The sequence below is a fragment of the Centruroides sculpturatus genome, unplaced genomic scaffold (assembly GCF_000671375.1).
Source record: "Centruroides sculpturatus isolate CEXI.00-Female unplaced genomic scaffold, Cexi_2.0 scaffold581, whole genome shotgun sequence".
Classification (NCBI taxonomy): Eukaryota; Metazoa; Arthropoda; class Arachnida; order Scorpiones; family Buthidae; genus Centruroides; species Centruroides sculpturatus.
The window spans coordinates 13,525-33,924 of record NW_019384797.1 but is presented as its reverse complement, the minus strand read 5'-3'; the positions used below and the strand labels follow the sequence as shown (position 1 = coordinate 33,924).

Genomic DNA, 20,400 nt, shown 5'->3' with positions numbered 1-20,400 from the left:
ATGATGTCACAGGCAGACTGCATATCAAAATAGTTAAAGTAAGTTATGGTGCCGCAACTCAGCCAAGCCACTTGGATATGGCCCACTGTGGAGCAACTTTGTAGTTGCACTGTATATGTTAAAATTAATATAAACATGTAATATGCATATATACAAAATATTATACTGAAAATTTGTTATAGTTTGTTAAAATATTTGTGATTAAAATTTATTCATATTCTAAACAACAGTTAGTAATTTAATTCTTAACGTGTAAAAATGGGTTTGCTTTATCAAATGTCATGAAACTGTCAAAAACTAGAATTTGAACCTTGCAAATTCTTAATACGAGCAAATGAATCAAAATATAAAATTATAATAAACTTGTTTTTACTTTTGTGGCTCTGTTATACGAGGGAAAGTATGGCAATCAGACAAAAAATGAATCCCAAGATTTTTACATTTTTGGACTTGGGGCACCTTGAAATATCAAGAAATGCAAAAACATTCATGGGGATTTTTCTATATTTTTAAATGTTAGTGTGTGTTTAGGGAACAATTTTGTTCACCCTCTCTGAAGCATAGTAATGTCTGTGCTTTATTTCTGAAAATTTCTGAAATTTTGCATGGAGATTTCTGTATTAAAGAGATTGATGCTATTAAATTTTGGTGGTTAAAGTTCGACAGGGTGAGAACATAAAGGGGAGTTGTGTGTCATATCTCAAGTATTGTTAAACATAATGATGATTTTACTCATCATCATCATCATCATCATCATTTACAATTTTTTTTTTTTTTTTATAAAACCCATCTCTATTCTCAAATTTAAGCTTTTTGCCATTTTTTAATAACTGAAAATATGAAGTTTTTTAAAAATAAAGTATCATAATAGATGATGCCCCCACACAGTTTTAAATATTGCCGGGAAAGTTAAGTAACTTGTTGGAATTTTTTTCTAGATGTAATGCACCATTCATGATAATAAAAATCATCATTATTAAATTAAAAATAAGTTTCCAATATCAAAAGAATTAAAAACTTTTATGAGGAAAATTATCAGAAACTCAGAAAAATTAGTTATTCTCATTAAAATTGAATGTGATTTAACTCAATTGTTTTGAAAATGTAATTTCATTTAATTAACAACTTTTGCTAAAGTTTTTTTTATATATACAGTATAATGTTGGTAATCTGAAATATTTGAGACTTGTACAGTGTCAAATTAAGGAGATTACCTTATTGGACATAAGATGAATTTAATGGTTTAACCCTTTTAGTAGCACCAATAATAATTTTTTGCCTGCTATCTTTGTTAATATTGCCTCTTCCAAGAATTTCTCTAGAAAAAAATATTTCTTTATTTGCATAATATTAGTATCATACATTGTATTAATCAAAAACATAAAATATCAAGAAAATATGAAAGGAGAGCAATCATATGCTATTGTATTTTAGAATTGTCAATCCTTTTAAAATAATTTTCAATTGTCTCCTGCCATACAAGTGCAATGCAATTGCTGATAATTAACATTGCCAAGATGAGTGATTCCACTAAATTTAATAGAAAATTGAAGCAACTGTGGAAAATTTAGTAAAAGATACAGTATTTTTGATGGATAATTTCAGAAAATTGATTTTTTTACATTTATATGGTTTGGTTGTATCTTTTTTGAGCAGCCTATGATGATGGTGTCTAACAATCTTTTATATCATGCCCAAGCTTAAGTGTTCAAGCTCAAGTTGATATCATGCCACATTTAGCAAGAACTGGAGTTTTTACTAGAGGGAAGCTTGTCTGTGACTTGGCAACAGCACCAGTAATATCCTAGAATTGACTAGTGTGCCCGTTCTTTTGCCACTTTACATGTCAAACTAGCATATAACTAGGTTATCAAGATTGTACTGTATATATATACATAATTAAACTTTACCCTTTTGTTGTTATTCAATGGTATTTTCCAACTATTAGTTAGATATATTTTTTAGATACCCCAAGTAACACACAAAATATTTTATTTTGGATTTTCTTAACAAATGTTCATGCAATTACAATTTAATTTACATAGCATAATTTTTAAACTCTTTTTTTTATAATGAAATACTTTCTCTCTTGTAATTAGGTTACACTTGTTTGTTCTAAAGAAAATGAGACTGACTCCTGTAAATCTAATGTGACCTTTCTTTATATATATGAAACTGAGAAGAGAAGAAAATGCTTACTTAATAGTCTCCAACATTATTTCAGCACACTGTTGGATCATTCCATCCTGAATGTATATATTTAAACAAACAGTTTTTATAAAGATTTTATTATTAGAAAACTAAACTCATTAATATATAACTTTATAACAAAGATACAAAATTACTGACTTACCAACTGGAAGAGAGTGGCAGTCGAAAGAACAGGCACCACTTCAGCAGGCTCTATTGATACTTCATCTTGATAAAGTGATCCAAAAACAATTTTTAATGCTAGAAAAAAAATTATCTATTTAATTCAATAATAATTATAAAATTACTATCTATCTGTTATATCAATTTAGAAGTTAAATTTCACAACAAGTTTCTTTTATACTAATGTACAGTGATCAGATTTTTGAACCTTTGAAGCAGGGCTGTGGAGTTGGAGTTGGAAAAAATGTGTCGATTCCGACATTTTAAATTTAATTTAGTTTCTTTTTTTATTTAAATGAAAGAAAATTTATTTTATATTTATAAATTTTTTAAAATGTTTTTGTATTTTGTTATAATTCATTTATTTTAAATACAAAATGCAATAATTTAATTTATTAAATATGTATCAATAGTTTTCTTTGTAGTATTTGTGTTTAGTAGTTAAATTATTTTGACCCAATTGAATTTGACTATTATTGATTCATTCCTTTCTTATCCTCACTCTAAATAAGTATTCTATTTTTCTGAATGAGCCAGAATAATTAATCAAAGTATATATTTTTCTTTTCTGAACAAGGGGCTGAAGTAGCTAGATCACACACTTTTTAGTTGAACTAACTTTTCTGGAAAAGTAAAATCGAAGTGCAAAGCTGTAGAATAAAGATATGTAAATGTAGAATTTTATCGCTCTCCCTTTTCCCTCATTAAATATTTGTTAAAAATTAATTTTTTTATACAAATAAATATCAAAAGATAGAAGTATTTACACGGCATGAAGCATTCACTAGCAATTGTAACAATGAACTAAACTTGATACATCCATGTTGCCCCAGGACCACTGTAATGGCAAACAAGATTCAATCAATTTGAGACCTTTTTGAAGGTGTCTAATGGTTAATAGTGAACAAAATTTGTAAGGAAACTGGGATAACCATGGCAGTGTGCAGTCAATGGACTGAGTTAAAGTTTCAAAAATTGTGGTCCAATGAGTTCCATGCCTATTGAATGCAAATCAGAAGGCTGCTTGAGTTGAAATTTGACAGAGACTGCTGAATCAATACAAAGTAGAAAGGGATGCATTCTCACCTATGATGAGATATGGGTGCATCACTATACTCTGGAGTCAAGAAAGAGCAATATGGAATGGCAAAGAAAGGTTGAAGCAGGTCCTCTGAAAGCAAATTGTGGATAAGGTTCTTGTCACTATGTTTGGAATTACAGAGTGTGTATACATTGATTTCCTCAATAAACAAAAGACAGTTAATGTTGCTTACTACTGCAAACTGTTGGATAAAGTCAAGGAAGACTATTAGTCTAAAGAATGAGGTATCCAGTCTGAAACATGTTGTTCCTATACAACAACGACACTCTAATTAAGAGAAAATAATGCAAAAGCATTGAGATCTTTGTTGAATATCCTGAATATAGCCCAGACATATCACTATCTGATTACCATTTGTTTGGACCACTCAAGCAGACATTGGGAGAATGATTGAAAATTGATAAACAGATAGAACACTATGTGCAACTAACTTTGGGCACAACTCACTAGTTTCTATAATGCAACAATCAAAACACTGATAATCAGGTGGGAAAAGTGTTTAACATGTTAATTGCCATCCATCGCGCCGACGATTGTACGGCATACGGCCATCTGACCGCCCGCCATCAATTAAACAATGTAGTTTCACTCAAGGTTAAATTATCCTGGTTTCATAAGACGTTTTTCTGCATACTAGTGGTGGCCTCTCGTGGATGTCTATGCACTTCACTTGGAACGCCAGCGGTTGGATGGCCAGAACGTCCCTTAGCTACGACCGCCAGCGTGTCGTATGGCCTCATGAAGTGTTTCAAGATCAGCGGTCATAGTTTTTTTTNTCAATTTAGAAGTTAAATTTCACAACAAGTTTCTTTTATACTAATGTACAGTGATCAGATTTTTGAACCTTTGAAGCAGGGCTGTGGAGTTGGAGTTGGAAAAAATGTGTCGATTCCGACATTTTAAATTTAATTTAGTTTCTTTTTTTATTTAAATGAAAGAAAATTTATTTTATATTTATAAATTTTTTAAAATGTATTTGTATTTTGTTATAATTCATTTATTTTAAATACAAAATGCAATAATTTAATTTATTAAATATGTATCAATAGTTTTCTTTGTAGTATTTGTGTTTAGTAGTTAAATTATTTTGACCCAATTGAATTTGACTATTATTGATTCATTCCTTTCTTATCCTCACTCTAAATAAGTATTCTATTTTTCTGAATGAGCCAGAATAATTAATCAAAGTATATATTTTTCTTTTCTGAACAAGGGGCTGAAGTAGCTAGATCACACACTTTTTAGTTGAACTAACTTTTCTGGAAAAGTAAAATCGAAGTGCAAAGCTGTAGAATAAAGATATGTAAATGTAGAATTTTATCGCTCTCCCTTTTCCCTCATTAAATATTTGTTAAAAATTAATTTTTTTATACAAATAAATATCAAAAGATAGAAGTATTTACACGGCATGAAGCATTCACTAGCAATTGTAACAATGAACTAAACTTGATACATCCATGTTGCCCCAGGACCACTGTAATGGCAAACAAGATTCAATCAATTTGAGACCTTTTTGAAGGTGTCTAATGGTTAATAGTGAACAAAATTTGTAAGGAAACTGGGATAACCATGGCAGTGTGCAGTCAATGGACTGAGTTAAAGTTTCAAAAATTGTGGTCCAATGAGTTCCATGCCTATTGAATGCAAATCAGAAGGCTGCTTGAGTTGAAATTTGACAGAGACTGCTGAATCAATACAAAGTAGAAAGGGATGCATTCTCACCTATGATGAGATATGGGTGCATCACTATACTCTGGAGTCAAGAAAGAGCAATATGGAATGGCAAAGAAAGGTTGAAGCAGGTCCTCTGAAAGCAAATTGTGGATAAGGTTCTTGTCACTATGTTTGGAATTACAGAGTGTGTATACATTGATTTCCTCAATAAACAAAAGACAGTTAATGTTGCTTACTACTGCAAACTGTTGGATAAAGTCAAGGAAGACTATTAGTCTAAAGAATGAGGTATCCAGTCTGAAACATGTTGTTCCTATACAACAACGACACTCTAATTAAGAGAAAATAATGCAAAAGCATTGAGATCTTTGTTGAATATCCTGAATATAGCCCAGACATATCACTATCTGATTACCATTTGTTTGGACCACTCAAGCAGACATTGGGAGAATGATTGAAAATTGATAAACAGATAGAACACTATGTGCAACTAACTTTGGGCACAACTCACTAGTTTCTATAATGCAACAATCAAAACACTGATAATCAGGTGGGAAAAGTGTTTAACATGTTAATTGCCATCCATCGCGCCGACGATTGTACGGCATACGGCCATCTGACCGCCCGCCATCAATTAAACAATGTAGTTTCACTCAAGGTTAAATTATCCTGGTTTCATAAGACGTTTTTCTGCATACTAGTGGTGGCCTCTCGTGGATGTCTATGCACTTCACTTGGAACGCCAGCGGTTGGATGGCCAGAACGTCCCTTAGCTACGACCGCCAGCGTGTCGTATGGCCTCATGAAGTGTTTCAAGATCAGCGGTCATAGTTTTTTTTTAAATAAAAATCTATTTTATATCTGATAGTGATTTATTTTAATAGTAAATAGTTTAAAATATCAAAAACTAGTTTAATTATTCTCTTTTATTGCATATAAAGTAAATAATATTACAAAAAAAAATCAAAGTATATAAGTGCGTTTTAATATATATTTACAGAAAAAAACATTTGCAGTGGAAACAAAGTGTGAAATATTTTTAACACAAAGATGTAAAAAAGGGGAGGATGTCTAATTACACAGGGTTGTAAAATAAATAGCCGGGGGAAAGTAGTCTCCCATTCAACGCCATACGACTGCCAGTCGACATGCATATGTCTTTCTTATCTCCCCTCTCCTTACTATTATATATCGACCCTTTTATTTACATTAAAATAAAATATTAGACATCAAATTTTCACATTTTGGACCCCCATTGCACAAAATATCATATTACAACCAGCAGTTAATGTGTTGTGTTAGATGAAACTATGTAAAAAATGAAATTGTGTATATATTTGAAAAAAGTCATTTAATAAAGAAAAAAAGTTTGGTTTATATATTTGACTAACTCTCATATTTTAATAATTGCTGGTTTTAATAGATATTTACTTTCACAATATAGGGTATTTCAAAAATATACTAATATTACTACAGAAGTAACTTGTTATGCCAGATTTGTAGTGGTAAATTTTCCTGTGTAGCTCTCTACCACAGGTAAAAATTCATGACCAGAATGTGGAGTTCTCATAAAAGGAAAGCCTAAATATCTCTGCTATGGCAATCGTGCATCTTCTCTATATAAGCACTAACATTTTTTTTGGGAAACTCTGAATATAAATATCCATTTTCATTTGAAATTTTTGTTAGAAACTGACAGATTAATGGATTAATGTTAGTTTCAGTTACTGAAAATACAGTGTTCTAAATGATTTGTATTAATTCAAAAATATCAGTTGGATATTTAGAAACTGAATATTTTAATCAAAGATTTGCATTTGTCAAAATTGTTTTAGAAGCAGATATTTAACCATAATTTTTTTTAATACTGTCTTGCAGGTACTAAGAACACTTTTCTTCATGTCCATCAAGGTTTAACCAGACCAGCAACTGAGCAATCAAATGATAAATGACATATCTATGAAAGTTTTGTGGATCTCACCCAGATTCAAATCCTGAATACCTCAAAATGGCAAACTAATAACTTCATTACTCAACTATCTGATAATTTCTTTTTATAAGACAGAAGAATTCTGCAAACTCAACTTAATATGGACTGAGAAGGCGACAAGTTACTGAAAATGACTAGCTTTACGGATAGCAACAATGCTAGTCTAAATAATGGAATTTTTGTAAAGGTATTAAGAGTGCAAATCTGTGTACATATTAATTACATATCAATAGTGACTATTTTTATTTCTAGTTAAATTTTAATTAAAAAACTATTGACTATTCGGTGGTTACTTTAAAGTTAGTGACATTTGTGTAGTGACATCTTGAAAAAAGGGTAATAGTATTTGTTAACTCATGGAATTGATGCTATTAACAAGTGTCACTAGTAAATAATGGTAAGTTGTTTGATACTAGTGTTATGTTAGATATAAAAATTAGATTATATATATTTCTTTTGGATGATGGAACCAGTTTTATAGAATGTCGAACTTCTTGGACTCTACTGTATTAATTTACTAACGAATAACTAATAATGAATCATTTAGCACTGTGATTTTCAATTATTTTTATAAAGTATCGTCTTTATAAAAAATATGTTGACATTGCATTAAGTCAGTGAATCTCAACTGCTGTGCTATAAAATTTTAAAAAGTAAATACTAAATTTAAACTGTTTCTCTATTTTTTATATAAAAATGCAGATCTTAAATGTCACTTTTCATTTATACATATAAAAGTACCTTTTATGCAACAGGAAATCATTAACATGCCAGCAAAAACTGCATGTTATTAGCTCAAAATGTTGAGAACTACTTCTCTAAGCCAAAGGTCATTAACAGATAATTTAATATAAGACAACGACTAATATATAGGTTAATTTTAGTTCAAAAATTGGTCATACATGTAATTTCATTTTTTAAAAATATCTCTCATTCAAAATATTTAATTAAAAGAAAAAAGAATCAATAGCTAGATTCTAACTAAAACTTCAAAATATGCTGACAAAACATTAAATGATTTATTTGTACTAAGAATGAATAGTGAAATAATATCTGAAAGTCACTTACAATCAAAAAACATTTTAAATTTAAATCCTTACTACATTTTCCCCCAATTAAAATAATTTAAATAAAGTATTAACAGTTTTTGCTAAATGTTTTCTTAAATGGAAAGAAAATGTACAGCCGAAAAGGGAAAATATAAGTTTGGATTCTGGCCAAGAAATGTAGGAAACAATGAATCATTCTTTCACATACTGAATTAATTATATTTACAAACTTTATTCATCTTGTTAAACCTTTTTTTTCAATAATTACTTAAATAGAAACTAGATGTTCACGTTGAAACTATATAAAATGGAACCTTAAAAAAATGTTATGACTATTTTATAAGAAAGAAAATTTCATTTAATTTTTAACAGAAAACTTGTGGAAAGATTGGTAGAAATAATAGTAAACTAATATTTCAAGTGATTAGACTAAAGTTTTTACTGCACCTTTACTTAATAATGCATTTTGATTGAAAAAAGATCAAAAATAACCACTGAACCTAGTGCAAAAAAAAATCCCAATAAAGAAATACTTGAACAATACATGTTTTTTGTTCTTGTAAAAAAGGTAATTGCAAAGGATTGGCAAATGCCAAAAATATCTAGCCTATATATGTCATTGAATAGTTTGAGTTATTGGGGTGTATAAATATGACTCCGCCCTTTTTTAATAGACGGTGTTAGTAGTACTGCTTGCATACAACTGATTCTGGCAACACTTTTATTTGAAAGATTTGACAGCATTCTTCAAAAATAAATCTGCAACATTTGTTTAAAGTGTAAACAACATTTATTTTTATTTGATTAAAAAGTGTCAAGTTTTGTGCCAGGAAAACAGCATTTGCGGGAAGTCTTGCTTCATTATTTTATTTCAAAGAAAACTGCAGCAGAAACATATCATTTGCTATTGGAAATTTACGGTGAACATGCTCCATACAATACAACATGCAAAGAGTGGTATTGATGGTTTAAAAATAATGATTTTGATACATATGACAGAGAGCATGGAAAACCACCAAAAAAATTCCAAGATGAAGAATTGGAAGCATTACTTGATGACGATCTTTGATGACACAATCAGAACTGGCTGCTGCTTTAAATGCTTCTCAACTATGTATTTCCCAATGTCTACGAGCAATGGAAATGATTCAAAAGCAAGGAAATTGGGTCCCATATGAACTGAAAGAAAGAGACATTGAATGTCGAAAAACCATATGTGAATTATTGCTCCAAAGACAAAAAGAGAAAAGGTTTTTTGCACTGAATTGTTACTGGTGATAAAAATGGATACACTTTAACAATCTTAAACAACCAAAGGCATGGGTGTGTCCAGGTGACCCAGGTCCATCAATGCCGAAACAGAATGTTCATGGAGGTAAAGTTATGTTGTGTATCTGGTGGGACCAAAAGGGTGTCATGTACTTTGAGCTGTTGCAACTGAGTCAGACAATCAATGCTGAATGTTACAAACAACAGTTAATCAAATTGAATGAAGCATTGAAGCAAAAGCATCCAGAATATGCCAAAAGACACAACAAGGTTGTCTTCCAACATGACAACATTCGCCCACATGTTGCAAGATCAGTCAAGGGAACTCTAGAAGACTTTGCTGAGATGCATTGCCCCCCCTGCCATATTCTCCAGATGTTGCTCCTTCAGATTACTATTTGTTTTGATCCATGCAGAGCGACCTTTCAGAAAAGCAGTTCAGATCTTATGAGGATATTCAAAATTGGGTTGATAACTGGATTGCTTCAAAACAACCAGACTTCTTCCTTCATGGAATCCCTTTGTTGCCTGACAGATAGGCAAATGTAACTTCTGATGGAAAATATTTTGAATAAATTTTTCTTTCATTTTAAAAACAAACAAATGTCTTACATTTACCAAAAAAAGGGCAGAGTCATATTTATACACCCAATATTATATAGTGGAAGCATTGCAATACTGGTACACATTCCAGCTAACCATATAGAATAAAATGCTTCTAAACATAGTGCATATTGTTATGAATGCACCCAAAATATGTTCTTGAAATGCAATATAAGTTTGCATAAAAATGTTACAATAAATTCCACAAGTTATATAAAAGTTCTAAACCTTTTCTTATAATAATAAATGTTTATTCAAAGATTATTTGTATTTTCTTATCACTATCTTCATACTAAGTTGTATATAGGTTGCATGAAATAGATAATGCCCAGTGCCACCTGCAAGTGACACCCCAATTTCCAAAAAACTAAGGGATATAAATATTTTTCATCAATTCTATGCATCATTGAAAGGTATACATAAATGAGTTATGAACATTTTTTCCATTTTTCTTCATCAATTTTGACATGGGATTTGACAGGTTAAAAATGATTCAATATTGTCTGATTAAGAATATACAGGTGCTAACCTACTTACAAATTTTCAGACTTACAATTTGATCATATATCCAAAATTTAAATTTCACATGGATTTTGAAGTTCTCTTGCCACAGTGAGGTGGTATTAAAGTCAGTCTTCAACCAGTAGTAAATAATAAATTTTTAATAAATAATTAATGTGGGCTTACTTCTATTGTATATCATCATTCTTAATTTTTGTGTGAATTCTGAGGTACTGCTACAGCTCATGGGTCATGAAGTTGGTAACATTGCATTAATGGCATTTTTCTGTATTGCTTGCAATTTTTATAAATTTTATTAAGATTAGTGCTACAAAAAATGCATCCAAAATGTAATAATGAAATTAGTAGGGGAGATAAATGTATCATGCTATTACCACGAAAATTAAACTGGACATTATAAAACTAAGTGCATTAGGTAAACAAAACTGCATTTGAAACATCTGCTAGTAAGCTGTAGTGCTTTTTACAAATTTGTGCACAAAATTGTTTACAAATATACTTTTCAACTTATGGCAAAACCACAAGAGCCTGTTTGTAAGTAGAGGAGCACCTGTATTGCAACGTTTCATTTCAAATAAAATGAGATTTTTCACATCACAAATACAGGGGGGGTTCTGAAATTTTACAAAGATTGTATTCTAAGTAAGTCAAATGTATTTTAAATTTTGCCATTAAACTAGTGGTAAATGCCATAGTTGTGTTCTGCAATGTAAATTTAACCACTACATATATGAATGACAGAAGACACTATACTAATAGTTTTAATACATGACATTAAACAAGGATAAAATGAAAACAATTTGGTTAAGCTAAAATTAAGCACATATAATAAAGGTTTTTCTGCAAAGGGATTAAGTGTTGAAAGTTTTGGAAAACACAAGATGGTAAGGAAATTGATGCATAAACTAGGGGAAAAAATGAATAGGTGATTCAAACAGAAGAAAAGAGAGAACTGTTAGATTTAATTTAGTTTAGTTCAATAGTTCTATGATTTTTTTTAAAACTCTTTCTGTCCCATGGGCACTAAGAGGACCTCCATTAGCAAGCCTTTTATAGGTCCAGCCATGCCCACAATGGGATGGCCAGGTGGTGAGGGACAGGGCCCAACACATCCAGACAGACCAAATAGTTCTATGATTAAAAGTTTTAGTCTGTTAATTGAAGTATAGCTGTGACTTACACATAAAAATTGATTAAGAAAAATTTTATATCAACTCATCAATGGTCAAATGAATCTTCTCTGAAACCAGTAAAGTAACAGAATAGCTGAAGAATTTAACTATTGTTCATTGCAACAAATTTTTATATGATAGTATTGCCTGAATAATGTGTTGCACATAAATGTTACCATTAATGCCAAAGAACTGTGTGTAATTTTGTGATGTATGTGTAGTTTTGAATCTTAGTACACATTATTTCAAAATACATTTGATTTTTCCATCATGTTATTTTAAAACCATGCATTTCAAACATGCATAATTTGAAAAGCACTTGTAATATAAATGAACAAGTGAACTAAAAAAAATTACTCAAATGAACAGCTGGATTTTTGTCAGATTACATTATACCCCAATAAGAATCCAGTGGTTTGTCTGAATAATTAAATTAATTATCAAATCGTTTGTATATGTTATTATTGGAAGCAATTAATTAATTATTTAATTCATTAGAGGTAGAAGCTTACAACTGTAATATGTAAATATATTTGTATGCATGTTGCAATCAACAACAGAGGATGTTAAGGTGCAGTGGTGGCCAAACCACAATTCCAGACTTCAAATATATTCAACACTATTTATAAATAATAGGAATGGGTCTAATTTTGGTATATACATAATATAAAGAATATTTATTAATACAGAGTCATTGATTCTACTCCGACTGCATAATAATATACAGTAGAGCATCGATTATCCGACCCCCGATTAACTGTCACATCGGTTAACCAACCATTCTAGTTGGCAAATTTCAAATGTCCGCTAGTGATGCGGTGCTACAATATTTGGCTATGTCTTGGCTACTTTAATATTATTTTTGTTAAATTTTTGCATGTTTTAGCTGGCAACACTGGCTCGACCATAAAAGGGAGGCCAGTACTGTATTTAAACTTGTTTGTTTTGTGAGCAATAAAATAATTTAAAAATAATTTTTAACGATACAATAGTGACGATTATTATTTTTTAAAAAAATTTGTTAGGCTTAACATCAATGAAAATTCAATGCAAAGTTGGTTAATAGCGATATACTAATATACTAATTACATGGGATATACTAATATACTATACTAATAATGTATTTTTTTTCATTCTTTTCAGTTATCCGACCTACCTGAGTCCCCAATTGAGTCGGATAATCGATGCTCTACTGTATAAAACTTAGAGATAATGTAAATTATAATGTATTAAAATAAATCAACTATGCCATTAATGAATACAAACCATTAGCTGTTACATTTGGATCCTCTATGCCAACAGTAATAATTCCTTCTTCTGCTTCTCTCCACGACCCACAAAACATGCTTGAAAAATAAGGTGACTAAAACAGATAAAAATATCTATTTTTTCATCATGAATGCATTACAAAAATAATAAAATAACCTTATAATTTAAAATAAAAGTAATTTTAATTTTTCAATAAATAGATGATCTTCAACTTACCTGACATAAATACACTTTGTGAAGTTTCCATTCTTGACTTAATGCTACAATTGTAATATCACTATTCTGACCTTGCAAAAATAATGTCTTGTATATATACTGAGATGTACTCATCAACTTTCTCCTAAAATAAATCCAATAATTTTAATCAATATTGATATAAATTAACAATGGACTTGGAACTCAAAATTGAGTTTTAAATAAACACTTGGTTTTATTTCCATCTCCTTTTAGTTGTTTATTTAAAAATCAAGTTTGAGTTCGAAGTTCAACAAATTTATCAAACACAGTTTCAAAGACAACATAAATTAACAAATTAAACAATAAAAATCATAAAATAATGTTAAAAAATGCAATGTTTTCATTATTTAATTACAAAACTTTATTTTCATGTCTCAGCTAGTAAATGGATAAACAAAAGATTTCTGAGAAAAGCTATCTTCATTATAAGCTATATTTATGTATCAATATATATTTTAAGCATATAGAACAGACTAAAATCTTAGTTTTCTGCAGAGAGCTTGTGAAATGAGAAATTCCATACATAACAGTAATGTTCTAACAGAGTATTGTATTTATTAAGAAATTTTTAAATTAAATTATTCTTTTATTAATATAAGCCCAAAATATTTTTAATATTAAGAAAGAAAAGGAAAAGTGAAAAAGTTTCATACTAACAAAAACAAAAAAAAAAAAAAAAATCCAATGCTCTACTTTTATGCTATTTAAAGACTTAAATGTGGTCACTTCCTAGTAGTAGTACTTCCTTTTTTCTATATTAATTACAGATACAAGCTAGTTTATAAACTATATGTGCTAGAAATTATATATATAGCTATAGATTATTCATCTATCTTTAGATGATATGAATAAATTTTGTTTATCTCCTTTATAAACAACTTTAGAATAAAGATTCTCGTTCTTTTCTTTATTAAAAGACTAAAAATACCAAAAAATTTAACTAAATACTTTTATATTTTTAATACTTTATTGAATAGAAAGTCCTTTACAAGAACAATTAACTTATTTGTCTGTCAAGTACAAAAAAATATTGAGAGTTTGAAGATGATTATGAATAAATCTTACTTTTCTTACGGATTAATTTGCCCTTAATGCCACTTTTATGTGAAGACAATTTATAGGATTTTCCTAAAAAACATTTTAATTTTAATAAATATGTTGAAGAAAATCCCTCTCTGTCTCAACAATTCATGTGAATCTCTGTAAGAACACACACAACAAAATTAAGTATTTAGTATTTTGAATATGTACAGTACCATACATATACATTTCATTTATAATTTTCATGATTTTTCCATTTATATTTAGTATGTTGCCAAAAAAATTCTCCTCCTTTTCCATTAAAAGAGAGCTGAAAATGAGATTACTATACACTTTTCCTATTGTGTTAAACATTACATTAAACAACAAATTCCTCCTCCCTACAAAAAATAAAGGTAAAGCATATTTGTAGTGGAATGAGATATTTGGCAGTACTACTTATATGCTTATGTAAAAATGATTTACTTTATCCAAAAAATATGAAATAAGCTAATAATAGTTGAAATATAAAATAGATCACATGTCATATGTCTTCTTAAGCATAAAAACAACTTATTAAAACTAATTACAGTCGACCCCCCTATAACGTACGTTCCTATAACGACAATTCCTATAACGTAGCGAAAAAATTGTAGCAACTTTCGTATAACGTACCTCCTATAACGTCGTTTCGCGACAAGATTGATAGAGTCTGGACCAATAGTGGATGAGCAGCCGAACTACTTTCCTCCGACCCTGCGCCACGCTACGGAGCGGCTAAATTGAGTTTGCTATCGTCTGTTTAGTATTATATATAAATTATATATAAATTAGGTACTGTACATATAATTATATATTAATTATATATAAATTAGGTACTGTATATATAATTATATATTAACTTAATTTATTGTAACTTTATTATAATTATATATATGCTTTCTGCCGCCTGGCAACACGCTACGGAGATTTTAGGCTAGTAAGTTGAGTTTATTATCGTCTGTACAGTATGTAAATTAGGTACCGTAAGTCTAATACAGCACTAATTTTATACATTTCTTGTGAAAGAAACACTTCTTATTCAACGGCCATAAAAATTATTTATATTAATGATGTCTCCAAAGGTCAAGTTATTTTTATGCGAAAAATTCGTTATTAGAAATCGCGGCCGCCGTTTAATGTGCTGTTCCGCGATGAAAACCAGCTTTAAGCAACGGCGTAGTCGAACGGTACACACTCGGTAAGTAATCCTATAATTTTTTGTTTATAGCATAGTTTATACGGATTATTCCCAAAAAATTATACGTGTTTTGGAAATGTTGAGTGGAATTAGTCTAGAATCGGTTAATTTTATAGAAGAAAACCTTTCGAACAGCCTTAGTCCGTAAAGTTCCCACCTATCAGGCAGCGATTGGCTCATGTATTTAATCATTCCTACAACGTAATTTTCGGTTAGCGTGGAACGTATCTAAGCGTTATAGGGGGGTCTACTGTATAAAATGTTAGGAGTATAAAATGTAAACCTTTATCACAGAGTGATAAAAAAAATAGAACCATGCTCCTAATAATTGCTGTGCACTACTACTGTAATTTTAGCAAGACACCACAAATATTTCCAACTAAAGTAAACTTATATAACACAGATTAATATAATAAAAATTCAATATAATATAAATGAATGTTACACTATATTTGTTTTTAACGGCTGATGTACAATACTAACCATACATCACTTATGCAAATGATGTGTATGCAAGTCCTACTACAGTTTTCTACCATCTTACAGTATACTGTATGTAACAATACTATCATGATATTTTGCTGTATCAACTATTAATATTTTATTGGAAGTGATTGTTTCAGTTAAAATGTGTTTACTGGTAGACCATTGCATACAACAGATTTCTAAGATAATTTATTTAAGATTTTTATTGATTACATGATGTCCTAGCTAGATCCTGTTTTCCATATCATATTTTGTATGGTGTCCCATGTAAAAATGGCCCACTCACTGGAAATGATACAAATTAATTTAAACAAAAATACTTGTTAAAAACTTTAGCATTGTTTAAGAATACAGAAACTGCTGAAAGTGATCCTTGTGAATCAAGATGAATTTACTTTAAGGATGAACTATACATACATACATAAAAGAAAGACATTGGCTGTACACGAGGTGTTTAGCCGGCAGAAAAGAAAGTAAAAAAAAGGGGAGAGGAAGTAGGAGGGAAAGGAGACAGACAGAAGAAAAAGGTAGGATCCCTCTGAACAATGTACTGTACATGTACAGTACATATGGCTACAGTACCCTCTATGCTTGATGTTGGCATGCAGTTTTTAGGCTGCAAGCCGTAGTTCCCTGAAGGTCTAAAAGAAAACCTGAGTGTAGTGAACACCAATAATTGAATGCCGCGACAAATAGCTAAGTGTAGAAGTTAGTGCAAAATGGCTGTTAGTAGAAAGACTTATATCTACTTAATACTAATAAAACTGAACACGATTGCAAATCTTAATACTACTTAACAGCTAGACAGACAGAACAAAACGCAAATGAGCACAACGACAAACTAGACGAGATGAACGGACCAACAAACAAGCAAAACCACAATTTTTTTTTTAAATTAATTAATTTATTATTATTTATTTATTTTTTTCTTTTTTAAATGTTAACTTATTCTCTAACTAAACTAACCTACTAAAACAAACCTAACCAGACAACTGAAGTTAACAAACCCTAATCTAATTTAACTTAACCTAACCGGAAACCAAGCTAAGAATCCCTAATCTAACTTACAACCAGGACTAACCAAATTTAGATTGAAAAAGATGACAGAAAATAAGAATTAAAATACAAAGTTGAAAGGCAGCTATATATACACAGTTGAAACAAAGCAAGAGAAAGCTTTGCCATCCATGCCCCCTGGAGTGAGTGCTCTCAAGAGCCCCACCAAGGGATATGAATGCAAGTAGATGATGGAACATTGTACGTATGTGAATACGTTGGTGTGGGTTGCAAGGCCAGTTGTACCCTTCAAGAATAGCAGCTCTCATTAAACTATCTCTAATGTTACTGTACCTATTGCAGTGAAAAACTAAGTGAAGTGGTGTTTGATCCTCCTGAATACCACAATCACATTGTGGATTGTGGTATTGATGAATTGTATGTGACGAATTTTGACAGAATTTTCATTTTTCGTCTTTCAAAAAACTTTTCAATTTTATTACCAGAGAATGATTACATCTCTCTCTCTCTCTGGAGTTGTTTCTTTTTCCAGGGAACTCATCAAATGTGTTGCTGGGAACTACTATAAAAAAATTCCTGATTGGTGAAAAAAGGATAACATGATTTGGAGGTACAGAAAGGAGTGACTCAAGGACAAGGGGTTGTCCAGACAGAGTTCATGAGTATCAATCAAACGCCCTGAAAAACCCAAGAGGTAACTCTGTGTTGTGGACACCTTCGAACTCCCCGGATTATTTTATCCTTCCATTTCCCTTGGTTTGACTATCATCCCAGGAAAAGAAAAATTAACACTCCCCAACCGCTCCAACTGAACAACCGACCGACCAACAACAACTGACGAATGTCCAAACAAGTTAGCAATCCGGAATCCACACTATTAATTGCAGTAAAGATATATATACCAACTCATAGTTTCTTGTAAACTCTCTCGCTCAACCATTATTCAATAGCATAAAACTATGTATTCTCTTTTTTTTGTAGAATTAAATTGGTTATTTTAATTGTTAACCTTGTATCTGTGTGATTCACTTCCAATCCGTCTCTCAATCCTCCTCCATCCCGAATCCAATTGTCTGTGCACGTGACTGCTCGCGCGAATTCCAAATTTGTAGCCGTTAAGGTTTCTGTGTCTATCCTAGAAGACACAGTGATGTCAGCGCTGATGAGGCACTAAAAGAGGTGCTGACCCTCTGGTCACACAAGTATTGCTTAAAGTTGCCGTGTCCTGTAAGTAGCTGAGTGAGGGTATAACTACGGTAAGAGTGGCGAAGAATCACAGTAGTGTCAACCTTGGGGACGAAAGTGCAGGTTAGCCTATCAGTGGTGTCATGGTCCAGCTATATTGTCAGAGAATGAAGATTTGCTTCTTGACATGATTGTTGATGTACCAGGTAGGAATGTAACTGAAAATACTAATGACTGAAGACTTTGCAGCTTGTTTAGCAAGATGGTCAGCGTTTCATTGCCGAGAATCGCCACGATCCAAGACCCATTGGAAATCTATTCTAATGTTATCTAAGTGTCTAAGAATGTGGTGTATGAGATGGACAAATTTTAAGTGGCTATCAGACTTCACAATCCTGTGTAAAGCTACCCTACTGTCAGAATAAATGCAATAGTGTAAATAGTGTCTTTTGTCCTTCCTACTCCTAATCTGAATTAAGCTCATATAAATAGCTAAAGTTTCCGTCTGTGCTATTGAGCAGTGTGTACTTAGATGAAAGCTAGCATTGTGAAACTCGCAACCTACATTAGAGTAAACTAAACGTCGTTGTAAATCCTAAACATGAGATGATCACCTGGATCTTTGAAGTAAATGTCAGGGACAAGCTGATAGAAGAAGTGGTAATCATAAGTCAAGAGGGTATTTTTGTCACTGCTGAATTTTTTGATATTATTGATCAAGGTCAAACTGGAGGGAATCTTTCCTACTCTAATCATTTTGTCGACATCTGAGTCACTATAATCTCACCAGGGTAAGGTGACGAGATTTTCCTGCCATATAATGCATTTAATTTCTAAGTTGATAGGAGTCAATCCTGACAATACCAAAAGGGCACTAGTGAGTGCTGTCCTATAAGCCTTACATATGCAGAGTGCTGCAATCCTTTGAACAGAACAGTTTTTCATGGTTATGGACTTTGGTGGCCATGTGACCCCCAGACCTGTATGGCATAGAGGAGTGCTGGCTGAATTGCACCCCTGTAAATAAGCTAAGGATGAACTATAATTACTAATAAGTTTAACTAATCAATCTCTCTTTAATAGTGGGCAAAATTTAACAACTCTAATCTAATTAATGGGCTTCAGGTATGGACTATTGAAAGTGAAAAGTATTCCACTTTAGTAGTTTAGGAAGTGCACATACCATAAATATGAAATAAAATATATGTCTGTACATTACCAATTTACATACAACTTTTTGTATTGATGAAATGTACATTTCTACAGCATCCACATTTAAATTCATATTTTTCTAAAAACAGTTGGCTAAATTTAAAATACTTCTTGAATTTCAATTAACTTAGGTAAGAAAATAAATTATTCCTGATGTTACAATCCAGCTTAAAATTGATGGATTTTATTTCTTCTCCCATCTCATGTCTTCACTTGAATGTAAGATGAAAATTTTCAGGTTTTAGTATTTCTGAGAATAGGGTGAGCCTTAGATTTGATGTAATACATCATACTTAGTGATCTCCAGTGCCAGGCATCTTATTTTTCTGTCACTTATGGTTTGGAATCATTTTAATGTTTTTATTATATCAATATTTGTAATAGTAAATATTTTTAATATGTCAACTTATCTCATAAGTTAGTACATTTAAAACCTCTATCACAGGGGTGGCCAACAGTTTTTGCCCCCGGGCCGAATTGGAAAGAAAACTTTTTCCACGGGCCGAACCAGAGGCTGCCCTAGGAAGATTTTGAGGTGGTGCGAAATCTCATTGCGGTGTCACCCCATAGAGACTAAATTGTACATAGAGATTACAGATACATTTTTCACATTATCATGCTTTATCAACATTCTATGGTGTACTTATGAGATTTGTAATGGAGGGTTAAATCTAAATGTACAGTGAGTTGTTGACCTTTTTTTTTCTTTTGGCGTCAGAATTTTTCATTGACCTATTCAGATTTGAGTAGCTAATATTGAAAGATTGATTGCGGGCCACATAAATTCATTAGATGGGCTGGATACAGCCCGTGGGTTGTATGTTGGCCATGTCTGCTCTATCATATATGTGGTCTGTTGTTAAGAACATTAAATGGCACATATATGTATAAGCAATTAATAAGACTATTCTGTAAAACATTTTAAAGTTTATCTGACAAAAAGTAATGCCAGAAGTTATCTGGTACATTTATATGTGAAC

At 31.1% G+C, this 20,400-nt stretch overlaps 1 protein-coding gene across 1 annotated transcript in view; it reads right to left on the bottom strand.

The window, feature by feature from the left end:
• LOC111629412 (germ cell-less protein-like 1) overlaps positions 1-20,400 on the bottom strand; it is a 33,251-nt gene that overhangs the window by 8,419 nt on the left and 4,432 nt on the right. The window contains exons 2-5 of the mRNA XM_023373311.1: positions 13,240-13,363; positions 13,021-13,117; positions 2,354-2,451; positions 2,200-2,246 (exon numbers count right to left, since the gene is read on the bottom strand). Of these exons, the coding sequence (XP_023229079.1) occupies positions 2,200-2,246; positions 2,354-2,451; positions 13,021-13,117; positions 13,240-13,363 (366 nt within the window). The remainder of the gene's footprint in view (positions 1-2,199; positions 2,247-2,353; positions 2,452-13,020; positions 13,118-13,239; positions 13,364-20,400) is intronic.